This window comes from Cetorhinus maximus, chromosome 15, assembly GCF_964194155.1.
Source record: "Cetorhinus maximus chromosome 15, sCetMax3.hap1.1, whole genome shotgun sequence".
Lineage (NCBI taxonomy): Eukaryota > Metazoa > Chordata > Chondrichthyes > Lamniformes > Cetorhinidae > Cetorhinus > Cetorhinus maximus.
In genome coordinates, this window is record NC_135893.1 from 58,574,620 (window position 1) to 58,588,006 (window position 13,387).

At 38.1% G+C, this 13,387-nt stretch overlaps 1 protein-coding gene across 5 annotated transcripts in view; it reads left to right on the forward strand.

Moving 5' to 3' along the window:
* The window catches only part of LOC144690711 (putative helicase with zinc finger domain), a 453,895-nt gene that overhangs the window by 140,846 nt on the left and 299,662 nt on the right, over positions 1-13,387 (forward strand). For all 5 annotated transcript variants that reach the window (XM_078558475.1, XM_078558473.1, XM_078558477.1 and 2 more), the window contains one exon: positions 9,625-9,743. In XM_078558475.1, coding sequence (XP_078414601.1) covers positions 9,625-9,743 — 119 coding nt within the window. The remainder of the gene's footprint in view (positions 1-9,624; positions 9,744-13,387) is intronic.

Consider the following 13,387-nt stretch of genomic DNA (forward strand, 5'->3'; position numbering starts at 1 on the left):
GGGCTCGTCCGGGATAAATTATATTTCTAATTCCTCGATTGGCTAGGAATTGGTGAATCTTAAGCTTAAGAGTACAAGAGGCACTTTGAATTCAGGAGTTGGTGAGGTATTTTAGAAATGGTGAGACTGCAAAATGGCTTTGGCAATTGCTAAGACTTATCTTAGAAGCTCTGATTGGGTTGGGGAAAATAACCAAAAGTAAGTTAACAGAGTTGGCGGATAAGTTACAATTGGGGCTACCTGAGGGGGCTAGGAAATCTGATACAGTTAAATGTATAGCACAGCATCTATAGTTGGAAGTGAAACCTGACACTAGTGAGTCACAGCTGCAGATAGTGAGACTTCAGTTGCAATTGAATTCGAAGCTAAGGACAGAGAAATGGTTTTTAAAAGGGAATTAGAAATCGTGAAGATGGAGAAGGTGGAAAGAGAAAGGAAGAGAGAGAGAGAGAGAATTCCAACTGAAAATGTTGGCAGTTAGAAAAGAGATGTCAGTAGGTGAGGAAGGATTTATCCCTGGAGTAGAACCCAGTGGGGATATGTTTAAATTTATACAAGCTCTTCCAAAGTTTGAGGAAATAGATATTGAAGCAATCTTAATTTCATTTGAAAAGCTAGCTAAACAGATGAAATGGCCTCAGGAAAACTGGACATTATTATTTGTCTAAGTTGTTAGGTAGGGGGCTTGAGGTATATGCTTCGCTTTCAAAAGAAATTTCGGTGAATTATAACGTGGTGAAAAAAGCTATTTTGAGTGCACAAGTTGGTTCCTGAAACATACAGTCAGAAATTTAGGAATATGAGAAAACAGCCTGGGCAAACTTATATTGAGTTTGAAAGAGTAAAACAAAATACTTTTGACTGGTGGATATGGGTGTTAAAAATAGAGTCAACATATGCAGCTCTTAGGGAAGTCATTCTTTGGAAGAATTTAAAATTTCAATCCCTTCGGTAGTGAGAACTCATGTGGAGGAACAGAGGGTTGATTCTGTAAGACAAGCAGCACAGATAGCTGATGATTATGAGTTAGTTCATAGAGCTAAACCTTTTTCCCGTTACCCTTTCAAATTGGAATAGGATAAAAAGTGGGAAGGTGAAAGGAAGGCAGGTAGTTAGGGAAGGGAAGGAGTAGCTGGAAGTTCCCGGGAAGTTTTTTCCCAGAACAAAAGGAAAGTGCTGAAGGTAGATTTGACATTCAAAAATTGAGGTGTTTTCATTGTAATTAAGTGGGGCACATGAAGTCAGTGTGTTGGAGATTGCAGCAAAAATCTGTAGGAATTATTGGGGTACAGAAAAGCTCTGGAAGTAAAAGTACTATGGGTACTGAGGTTCAGGCAGAGGAGAAGCCAGTGGTTTGTGTACAGGTGAAACAGGGAGAATCAGTGAAAGGTAAAGAAGTGAGAATGTGTCACAGTTTACACAGGAGAATTCTGGGGAGCAGGTTGCAGAAATGTTTAAAGACTTTGTATGTGAAGGGAATGTCTTTCCATGTGTACAGGGTGGAGTAGATAAAGATGTTAAAATTTTAAGAGACACGGGCTAGTCAATCCTTAATGTTGTGGGATAGTGATGTTTGTTGTTCAGGGGGAGTGTTGCTGGAGAAGGTAATAATAAGTGGGGTTCATGGAGATGCTAAATCTATTCCGTTGTGGAAGGTAAATTTCAAGAACAGATGGAAGCTGGGTGAAGCTATAATTGAAGTGGTGGAAAAATTGCCCATTGCAGGGGTTCAGTTAATTCTGGGTAATGATATAGCTGGATTGCAAATGTGGGTGATGCCTATGGTAGTTGAGCAGCCTGTAGAAGTGTTTTCAACAGAAGTGCTACAGGAGGAACATCCTGGATCGTTTCCTGATTGTGTTATAATGAGATCAAAGGCCCATCGGGAAGAACAAAATAAACAAGATAAGCAGGCAGTTCACAGGCAAGAAGAAGGTGTCGAAATCCAATTAGCTGGCACTATATTTGATAACACTGTTCAGAGGAAGGAATGCAGGACAGTTCAGTTGAAGTGTTTAATTCAAAGAGGTTAGTGGAGTTACAGAAAAATGATTTGCGATTAAACAGTTATATCAGAAAGCTTATTCAGAAACCGAAGCAAAATGTATTCCAGTATGTTATTATCTTCGAGGGAATATATTAATAAGAAAGTGGCAGTCGGATTACGTCTCAGCAAATGAAGGGTGGAGGGAGGTGCATCAGATTGTTATCCCATTAGGTTATAGAAATGAGATTCTAAGGATTGCTCATGAAATTCCAATGGAGGGACATTTAGGAATTAGGAAAACACAGGAAAAGATACAGAGGTTTTTTTTGGCCAGGATTGCATAGGGATGTAGTCAAATTCTGTAGAACCTGTCATATATGTCAAGTGACGGGAAAATCACAAACAGTGATTAGGCCGGTGCCTTTAATTCCAATACCAGCATTTGAAGAACCTTTTACCAGGGTCATGATTGATTGTGTAGGACCCCTCCCTAAGACTAAAAGTGGAAATCAGTATTTATTAACAATAATGGATGTCTGCTAGGTTTCCTCAAGCGAAACCTTTAAGATTGTGGAAGAGTTAATTAAATCTTTTACATGATATGATTTACCTAAAGAATACAATCAGTTCAGGGGTCAAATTTCATTTCACAGCTGTTTAAGGAAGTAATGAACAGTTTGGGGATAAAACAGTTTACGTCAACAGCTTATCTTTTGAAGTCACAAGGAGCTTTGGAAAGATGGCATCAAACTATAAAAACTATGATAAGAGCATACTGTCTTGATTATGCACAAGATTGGGATGTGGGAATTCCATTTTTGTTATTTGCTCTTAATGCATCGACTGGTTTTAGCCCTTTTGAACTAGTTTATGGTCATGAGGTAAGGGGACCACTGAAATTGATTCATGAGAAATTGGTGGGTCAAAGTTCAGAAACTACTCTCCTGGATTACGTATCAAATATCAGGGAAAGATTGAACAGAGCATGAGAGTTGGCTAGGGAACATTTAAAGATATCTCAGCAAACGATGAAAGTGAAAGCAGATAAGAAGGCTAAAATTCACAGTTTTGTTTCTGGAAAGAAAGTATTCGTTTTGTCACCAGTACTAGGGGATTCCTTAAATGCAAGATTTAGTGGGCCTTGCAGGATTGAAAGGAAATTGATTGAAGTAAATTATTTAATAAATACTCCAGATAGAAGAAAGAAGCAGAGGGTGTGTCGTGTAAATATGCTTGCAAAGTACTTTGACAGGGAAGAGGAACAAAAAGAAGTATTAGTGATGATAGATGATGAGAAAGAGGTAGAAGTGCAGGATTCTGAAATTGATTTTCCTCAAATTGGATAATGAGGGGGTGCTTGAAAATTTAAATGAAATACTGAGTTACCTTCCAAGCAAGTGTCAAAGTGATTTGGAAAAGCTGCTGCAGTCACACAAACCTATTTGTAGAAATCAGTTGGGAAAGACGCATTTAGCTTCACATGATATATGTATAGAAATATCATGCTCAGTGAGGTAACAACTTTATAGATTAAATCCAGCAAAGTTATCACAGGTACAAAAAGAAATTGATTTCATGCTTCAAAATGGTATTATTGAGTCTAGTTGCAATAACTGGAGTTCGCCTATTGTACTGGTACCGAAACCGGATGGAACACAAAGACTGTGTGTGGACTACTGAAAGGTGAATGCGGTGACAAATGCGGATTCATATCCCATACCTTGGTTGGAGGATTGCATTGAGAAATTGGAACAATCAAAATGTATCACTAAGATTGACTTGCTAAAAGGATATTGGCAGTTACCATTGCTGGAGAGGGCAAAGGAGATATCAGCTTTTGTAACACCAAGTGGACTATATCAGATTAAAGTCAAGCCATTTGGTACGAAGAATGTACCTGCGACATTTCAAAGACTGACAAACAAAGTAATTGCGGGTCTAAACAATTGTGTGTTTATATTGATGACCTAATTGTTTTCAGTCAAACGTGGGAGGAGCATTTATAGCATCTGGAAAAATTATTTACTCGATTACAAGAAGCTAATTTGGTGATGAACTTGGCTAAAAGTGAATTTGCAAAAGCGCAAGTTACGCATCTAGGCCATACCGTTGGACATGGTGAGGTGGCTCCGAGAGATGTGAAAGTCAAGAATATAGTGGATTTCCCAGTGCCTACAACAAAACGAGAAGTTTTGAGATTTCTGGGCTTGAATCGGTTTTACTGGAAATTTGTACCAAATTTTAGCTGTGTGGTTGCTCCACTGACTGAACCATTAAAAAAGAACAAGAAGTTTCAATGGACACTGGAATGTCAGAAGTAACTTGATAGTTTGAAAACAGTATTAACTACGACACCAGTGTTGACAGTACCTAATTATGCCAAACAATTGAAGTTGGCTGTTGACGCAAGCGACATAGGCATTGGGGCTGTACAAGAAGATGACACTGGAATTGAAAAACCGATAGTGTATTTTTCACGGAATCTGAATGTACAACAGAGAAGATATTCAATGATTATACATATTGCTGGAAGAGAAAATCTGTTCGCAGATGCATTATCAAGAGTTTGAAGCTTAAAGGAAATTGAGACATTTTAAAAAAAAAAACCTGGATACTGAACTGGAGTGATTCCTGTTGATATCAAGGACTTGTGTATATATGTATTGTTATGTTAATGCATGCACCTGGTAATGGAATAGTGTAATACGTATAGGAGATAGTGTGAGATGGGTTATTAAAATGAAGCCGTCTTTTAGAATTATGACGGTTCATTTTTCGATAAGTGGCGGATGTCATGAAGCTATTAATGTATATAACATTTTGGAAAATATTTTTCTTTTAAAATAGAGGTTTAGTCTGCGGGTGTGTCTTAATTGGATTGAAGCCAGCTAGCCTGGGTGCTTTGATGGGTACTAGTTTTGATATGGAAGAGAGCATGCATTTGCATTTTTTGAATAGAACATTCAAGAAGTGGGGTGAAAACTTGACGCCTATCTAGCAGATACCAAGCCATATGTTTATAATACTAATAAAATTGGTACGATGAAAGGGGTTTCATTTTTAAAAGGCGAAGTTCAAAGAGTGAGACAATGAGAATTTGAATTCAATCGATGGTGGTAGGTATAACTTCAGCAGTTTTCGGTTATGCAGAGCAGAGGCAATGTAAGATCAAAAGGCAGCTGCAAGCCTCCCAACTGGCTCCACAGGATTTGAATTCGTAAGGTGAAAATACTTTGCCTGGTGTTTGGTTAAGTCTATGGGTTGCTGTTGCCTTAATGGAGATTAGTTTGGGAATTTGTTAAAAATTATGATAGTAGTAATTTGTAGCCATGTGTACATATATTTTAACCTGTATAAATTAATAAAATGTTTCATTTAGTGTAGTGTAAAACCTCTCGAACTAGTGGTCTGATTCCTGAGTTTAGAGTCGCATCTCAAACCTAACACTTAAATTCTTGGTTATGACAGTTGTTTAAAGTTTCCCTCTGGGATTTTAAAAATAATTCCGCTTTTCCAACAGCATCAGTCATAACAATGTCTGTAAGAACAGATATCCGCTGAAGCTTTAAAAAATACTTTTGTGCATTATGGAGAGTGAAAGAAAACCACAGTGGGAGTTCACACTGCTGATAAAAATGCCTTTGGTTTACAAGGCCATCCAGCAGTTCACATGCAATTCCTATTGAGGAGGTTATGTTAAGAATTCAGGGACTGCCTGTCATTTGGACTAATTTGCTCTTTCAGTTGAGGAAAGCTTGCAGTTGCATAATCCTAATTGCTCACATTGTGGTTTATTCCGCTTGGGGACAGATGAATTATTTCAGATCTTAGATTACATCTGGACTTTTTATTTTGAGACAATTGCTACCATCATTTATGTTTCTCTGGATGTTCAAGCAATTTTATTCACTTCTTCAAAAGCAAAATACTGAGGATGCTGTAAATCTGAAATATAAACAGAAAATGGTGGAAATACTGAGCAGATCAGGCAGCAACTGTCGAAAGAGAGAGAAACTATTAACATTTCAAATTGATGACCCTTCATCAGGACTGTTCTGACGAAACATCAACTTGAAACATCATCCTGACAGATGCTACCTGACCTGATTATTTTCGCCCTTTCTGTTTTTATTCACCACTTGCTCAAGAGTCTGATTTGGTATCTCTAGATGTTGAAATGCATTTAATTGGTGTACCTTAAAGTAATTAAATCTGACCATGAGCGAATGCTTTATTAAAGCTATAGTGTTGAGAACGACACAAAGATAGGTGGGAAAGTAAGTTGTGAAAAGGATGTGTTATGTCACAGCAGATGGTAAATGTTGAGTTGTTTAAATCCCAAAGGGAAACTTGAAACAACTGCTACAACTTGTTTTGCAATTTGTATAAATTTTGAGATGCGTGCCTTAAATTCAGTAGTCATAAGACCACCAAACCTTATAAGCTTTTACAAAACTAGATTAAACATTTATTAATAAGAGAAATGATTTTAAACACATACATAGATCTACAAATTACCACTATGATAATTTCTAAATCCCCTACTTAATCTGATTCCCAGTTACACTTTCATTAAGGCAACAGTAAGACACAGATTTTAAAAGACCCAGGCAAGGTGACACACAATACCCTGAACCAGTCAAATTCAAAGCGAGCTTTCTTAACTTCAGTTCTTTGAAAACAGCAGCTTGAGGCATAGATGCTGACGGCTTTTCACACGTGTTAGATCTTAAAAATGCCTACCCTTACACACAGCCTTCACTCCTTTATACATATTTTCCCCTTTGAATACAAACTCCCATTGTTTCACTGTGTCTTCGGACTTTATCTTTCTGATCATAAAAATCTCTCATAGCACTAAGTTTTACCAGTAATCTTTGGGAAAAATAAACACACTGTTTCCAAACTTCGCCTGGCTAGGTGACACATTTCACTACCTCTTTGGAAAACAATCTAGTCTGGTTTATTTAAAAATCCAAATGTTCTCTTGACACCTACGTTTATAAACTTTCCCCATGTTTATCATGTTTACATCAAAGCCTACAGAACAGCTACCTTTAATCCAATTAAGTCTCACGCGCACGCACACACACACACACACAGGCACATATAGAAAAAGATACCACTATTTTACAATAAATTCCATAACATTGAGAATTATATCTTCCTGACAACATAAGGAGGCTACAAAGTGATGTAGATGAAGTTATCAAGCAAAGATCTGGCAAATGGAATATAATGTGGGCAAATGTGAAACTGTCCATTTTGGCGGGAAGAGTAAAAAAGTAGCATATTATCTAAATGGTGAGAGGTTGCGGAGCTCTGAGATTCAGAGGGATCTGGGTATCCTAGTGCATGAATCACAAAAGACTAGAATGCGGTACAGTATGTAATTAGGAAAGCTAAGAAAATGTTATTGTTTCTTGTGAAGGGAATTGATTACAAAAGTTGAGAGGTTATGCTTCAGTTATACAGGGCACTGGTGAGACTGTATCTGGAGCACTGTGTACAGTTTGGTCTCCTTATTTAAGGAAGGATATAAATGTGTTATAAGTAGTTCAGAGAAGGACCCAGTTCAGAGAAGGTTTACTAAACTAACACCAGTAATGTGCGAGTTTCCTTATGAGGAAAGGTTGGACAGGTTAGGCTCTTATCCATTGGAGTTTAGAAGAGTAAGAGGCGACTTGATTGAAACCTTTAAGATCCTGAGAGGTCTTAACAAGGTGGATGTGGAGAGGACGTTTCCTCTTGTCGGAGAATCTAGAAGCAGGAGTCACTATTTAAAAATAAGGGGTCACTCATTTAAGACAGAGACGAGGGGAATTTTTTTCTGAGGGTAGTGAGTCTTTGGAACTCTCTTCCTCAAAAGGCAGTGGAATTAGAGTCTTTGAATATTTTTAAGCCCTATCTAAGGGCTAGATAGGTTCTTCATAAACAAGGGAGTGAAAGGTTATCGGGGGTAGGCAGGAATGTGGAGTGGAGGTTACAATCAGATCAGCCATGATCTTATTGAATGGTAGAGAAAGCCTGAGAGGCCTACTCCTTCTAATTCGTATGTTCGTATGTATTTAAATTGCTGAATTTTTTTTTTGTGTTCCCAGTCAGTTTCTGTTTGCTCTCTGTGGTTCCACACAACTGCTCACTGATGTCATGGGCTGAATCTCTTTACAGCTTCTTGGTTCAGGATTTTACAGAGGGAAGCTGTTAATACAAAATAAGTAATACATGTGTGGTATAGAGGCAGGTTTTTGAACTTTGCAAGCACTGAGATTTTATCAATCTTAACAAGATTGTTTAGCTTCAACGTTCGTTTTGGGAATCATTTTTATTTTCCATCAGCCTTGACAAAAAGATGGGCCACTGAGATGCTGCTGGGATAAGAATTTGCAAGCAGTCACCTGAATGAACCTCAATCTCTCTCTCCTGCCATTGTTTTCCCCACCATCATGGAATCTTGTGGTCTTTGCTTAACTGCTTTCCCGATGAAATGGCTGAGATATGTAGCTTTACTTGTATGTATCTCCTGATTTGAAACAAGCCTTGGTATGCCCTATTGTGAAGTAGCACAGTAGAACTTCATTAGGTTGTGCCATTGTGAAGACACATGTTGGGGGTCAGCTTCCACATTTGCGCTGATGACACCCAGCCCCACCTCTCCAGCACCTCTCAATCTCTGCCCTGCCTGTTGTCAGTGCTGTCAGATAAACCTTCATCTTTACCTTCAGCACTTACAGATTCTACATATTCCAATGTTGATCTGGCTGACCTCCCACCTTACATAAACTTCAGCTTACCTAAAACTCTGCTGCCAGTACTCTTTTACGCACAAACTCCTGCTCAACCCACCACTGCCTGCTCTGCTCACTCATAACTCCCTGCCTTTATAGCCTCACCTCTTAGTCTCTAACCTTAGTTCAGATATACTAGTTCCACCACAACACTTCCCAACCCCGACAAAACACTCCAGCCATCTCTCTGACTTCTGGCCTGTTGCGGACCCTGCCCTTTTTCCTCCCTCCATTGAAAACCAAGCCTTCAGTTGCTCAAATCCCTTTCCATGGAATTTACTCCTGAAGCCTCTCCATCACCCTCCTTTCGCCTTCTTTTAAATCGTCTTAAAAATTGCTGTATTGGCTGAGTTTTTGGTTACCCCAAGTAATTGGTGTCAAATCCTTTTTGGCTACTCCTCAGTGAAGCCAATTGGGACAACGTAGAGCATTAAAAGCACCGTGTAAAGGCAAATAGTTGTGTTGAGATTTGATCAGCTTATACATTAATAATGAACTCTTATTTTAATTTAATAGTGCTTGCAGTGTACTTATTAAAAATGAGAAATGATCCTAATGATAAGGAGTAGTTATGCTGGGATGGAAGGGTCAGAAGGGAATAGAGGGGATCCCTTGGCTTATGTTGCACAATGGGTCCAATTTCATTGAATAGACATTATTTCAGGTGATCAGCAGACTCCACAGAGAAGCCCAGCAAACAAAGTTTGCCTAAAATGATGCATATAAGTCATTTTTGTTAGCTGTACATAACCTAAAATTGAAGATGAGGTATTTTCTAATGAATACTGTACAATACTTTTGAGCTCTGTGCAGATTCTCTTTTGCATTAAATGTATTGTTTCTCCACAGGCTACTTCACACACATTTTAGTGGATGATGCTTCTCGAGCAATTGAGTGTGAAACCATTATGGCCCTTGGGTTGGCTGATAAAACCACTAGAATAGTCCTGGCTGGAGATCCTATGCAGGTATATCATATTACAAAACATTTTATTATTGGCAGTTTGTTACACTAAGTCTTTGTTCGGAAAGTAATTGGTTCATCATGAAAGGAACAATGTCTCTTATTCCTGCCTAATGTAGTCAGAGTACAGTCATTTTTTGAATTTAAAGTTGCACTTCTCAGTGTAAGTTCAATTATTTTACTTATTCTTGCTTATACTCTTCTGTATAAACACTGTCAGTTCAGTGATTGATACAGAGATACTGGAGATATTTCACAAATGTTGAATGTACACTTGAATCTGTGTAATTCCAGAATGTTTGTAGAAATACACTTGTATCCTGATTTCAAAAATCAGTTTAATGCCTTTTAGTGCTTTCCTAAAATAAAATCTTACCTCCCTAAATCTGAATTACAAGTGCCAAACTTCTAATTCTAAAACGCCTTGGTGGACCCATTATCAGACCTTAATGAAGATGCTTAAAATGATGATTACAGTCAAACACATTTATTTTGTGTTTCATTAATATGCCCGTTTGTGGTAAGAATCGGATGTTCTACAGTTCCAACTTGATTAATTTCCATTGATTTCACATGGTTAATCAGTTCTCTTCTGTTTCTATATCCAAAGCAAATTCCAAAAAAAATCAGGTTACCGTTGTAATGAAAAAAACACTATTGATTTTGATTTTATTTTTTAAGCTGCAGTTTCTGGCTGTCTGAAATGATAAAACAATATAGAACAGGTTTATAAAGTGAAAAGACCAATTTTTTGCAGTTTAGTCCCAGCTCAAGCAGCATTGAAAAACAATTGTCCACATTGCAAAAACCTCTTCTCAAACTGTTGTGTGTTTCCAGATGGTTCTGTTTGTATGAATCTGAGTCAGTGTTAAAATTACGCTGATGAATCTTGGTGTTTTAAAAACTATGGTTTTTAGATTTAGAAACTTAATGAGATGAAATAGGGGGTGATGGATAGCAGAATTTAGGATCTTTCTGGATGGATGAATAAAGATAAGTTAAATAATCATGCATAATTATCAGCACATCCTGTGACCATAATTTTTTTTATCAAGTAACACTACTGGACAGTTTGGTCTAAGCTAACTGTACACAAGACTAAATTGAAGCCCCTCTTTAGGTGCATTTATATTGTGAAATTTTTGCTAGTGTCAGTGATTTTAGCAGGCCTTTCAGGTCACTGGTCTCACCAAATATTGGTAGTTTTTACCCCTGATTTACAGCAGGCTAAGCTGTGGCTATTTTGGGAATACAGCAAAAATCTAAAAGTGCCCATTGATGTTGAACTGATCCTGAGGAATGTTACTACAGCAGTCTTTAGTTGTGATCTTTCCCTTTGAGATATTTGGAGAGAGTCTAAAATATTAAGTTTTAAATGACATCACTTTGTGTTATAACGTACTGAAAAAAGATGTCTTTTGTCTGGACAAGAGATATTGTACTTCAATAAATTATCAGCTAATTAACTTTGTCATGATAAAATATTTTAATGTCACATCAGCATATTGATTTTTACCATGCAACAAAAATAAGTTTTTCCAAATTAATAAGCATTAACCAGGTCTAACTATATGCATTGAATCCAATAGTCTTATATTCGGCATATAAATAGTAAAAAAGTAGTAAGAGAAGGGGCAGGGCCAATTAAGGACCAAAAAGATAGAAGAAGCAAAGGTTGAAAAGTGTACAGCACAGGAATTTGGCAGTGTTAAAAAGATATACATTTAAATGCAAGAAATATAGCAAGCAACGCCGATGAGCTGAGGGCACAGATAGACACATGGCAATATGATATAATTACTATGACGGACACTTGGCTTAAATAGGGGCAAAAATGGCAGCTCAACATCCCTGGACTATAGGATTTTCAGACAGGACAGAGAGGGGGCTAAAAGAAGTGGGGGTATAGCATCATTGGTTAAAGAATCAATTGCAGCCTTGAGGAGAGATGATATACTAAATGAACTTTCAAATGAGGCCATATGGGTTGAGCTGAGAAATAAAAAAGGGGCAACCACACTACTAGGAGTGTGCTATAGACTCCCAAATGAGGGGGAGACAGAAGAGCAAATATGTAGGCAAATTTCTGAGTACGAAAACAATAGGGCAATAATAGTTGGGAACTTCAACTACCCTCATGTCAACTGGTATATGAACAGTGTAATAGGCACAGAGGGCATTCAAGAGAACCTTTTTAGCCAGCCCGTAACAAGCCCAACAAGGGAACGCAATTCTAGATTTAGTCTTAGGAAATGAAGCTGGGCAAGTGGATGAAGTATCAATGGGTGACCATTTTGGAGACAGTGACCCGAATACAGTTAGATTTAGCATAATTATGGAAACGGATATAACAGGAGTATGTGTTCTAAATTGGGGAAAGGCAAATTTTACAAAGCTGAGAGGTGATCTGGCGAAAGTGGACTGGTTACAGCTACTTGAAGGGAAATCAGTGACAGACCAGTGGGAGGCATTCAAAATCGAGATTCTACGGGCACAGTGTGGACATGTCCCCACAAAGAAAAAGGGTGATCCTGCCAAATCTAGAGCCCTCTGGTTATCTAGAAGCACAGGGTAAGATAAAGCAGAAAAAGAAAGTTTATGACAGTCACACAAAAAATTAATATGTTAGAAAGCCTAGAGGAGTATAGAAAGTACAGGGTGAAGTAAAAAGGAAACCAGGAAAGCAAAGTGAAAATATAAAAAAAATATTGGCAGGTAAAATAAGGAAAAACCCAAAAATATTTTATTAGGATAAGAGCAAGGGGATAACTAAGGAAAGGGTATGGCTTATCAGGGATGTACAAGGTAACTTATGTGTTAATGCAAATGTGGGCAGGGTTCTTAGTGAGTACTTTGTCTCAGATTTCACAAGGAGGGATGATGCAGACATTCTAGTTGAGGAGGAGGAGTGTGAAATATTAGATACAATAAGCATAATGAGAGGGGAAGTACTGGAGGGACTGACATCCTTTGATATGGATAAATTACCAGGGCCAGATGGACTGTATCCCAGGCTGTTAAAGGAAGCCAGGGAGGAAATATTTTATGCCCTTCGGATCATTTCTCAACCCTCACAGGCGAGGTACCAGAGGATTAGAGGTCTGCAAACGTTGCCCCATTGTTGAAAAAAGGGTGCAAGGGATAAGCCAGAAAATTATAGATCAGTCAGTCTGACTTCGGATGGTGGGCAAATTATTGTAATCAGTTCTGAGAGCCAGGATAAACGGTCATTTAGAAAGGAATGGATTTAATCAGGGATAGTCAGTATGGTTTTGTTAAGGATAAGTCATGTCTTACTAAACTAATTGAATTATCTGAGGAAGTAACAAGGAGGATTGATGAGGCTAGTGCAGTGGATGTGGTCTACATGGATTTTAATAACGCATTTGACAAGGTCCCACATGGCAGACTGATCAGAAAAGTAAAAGCCCATGGGATACAGGGGAAGCTGGTGATTTGGATCCAAAATTGGCTCAGTGACAGGAAACAAAGGACAATGATTGACAGATGTTTTTTGTGGATGGAAAGCGGTTTCCAGTGGCATTCCACAGGGCTCAGTGTTGGAGCCTATGCTGTTTGTTGTATATCTTTTCATGATTTGGACTTAAATGTGGGAGGCATGATTGGGAAATTTGCAGCTGACAAAAA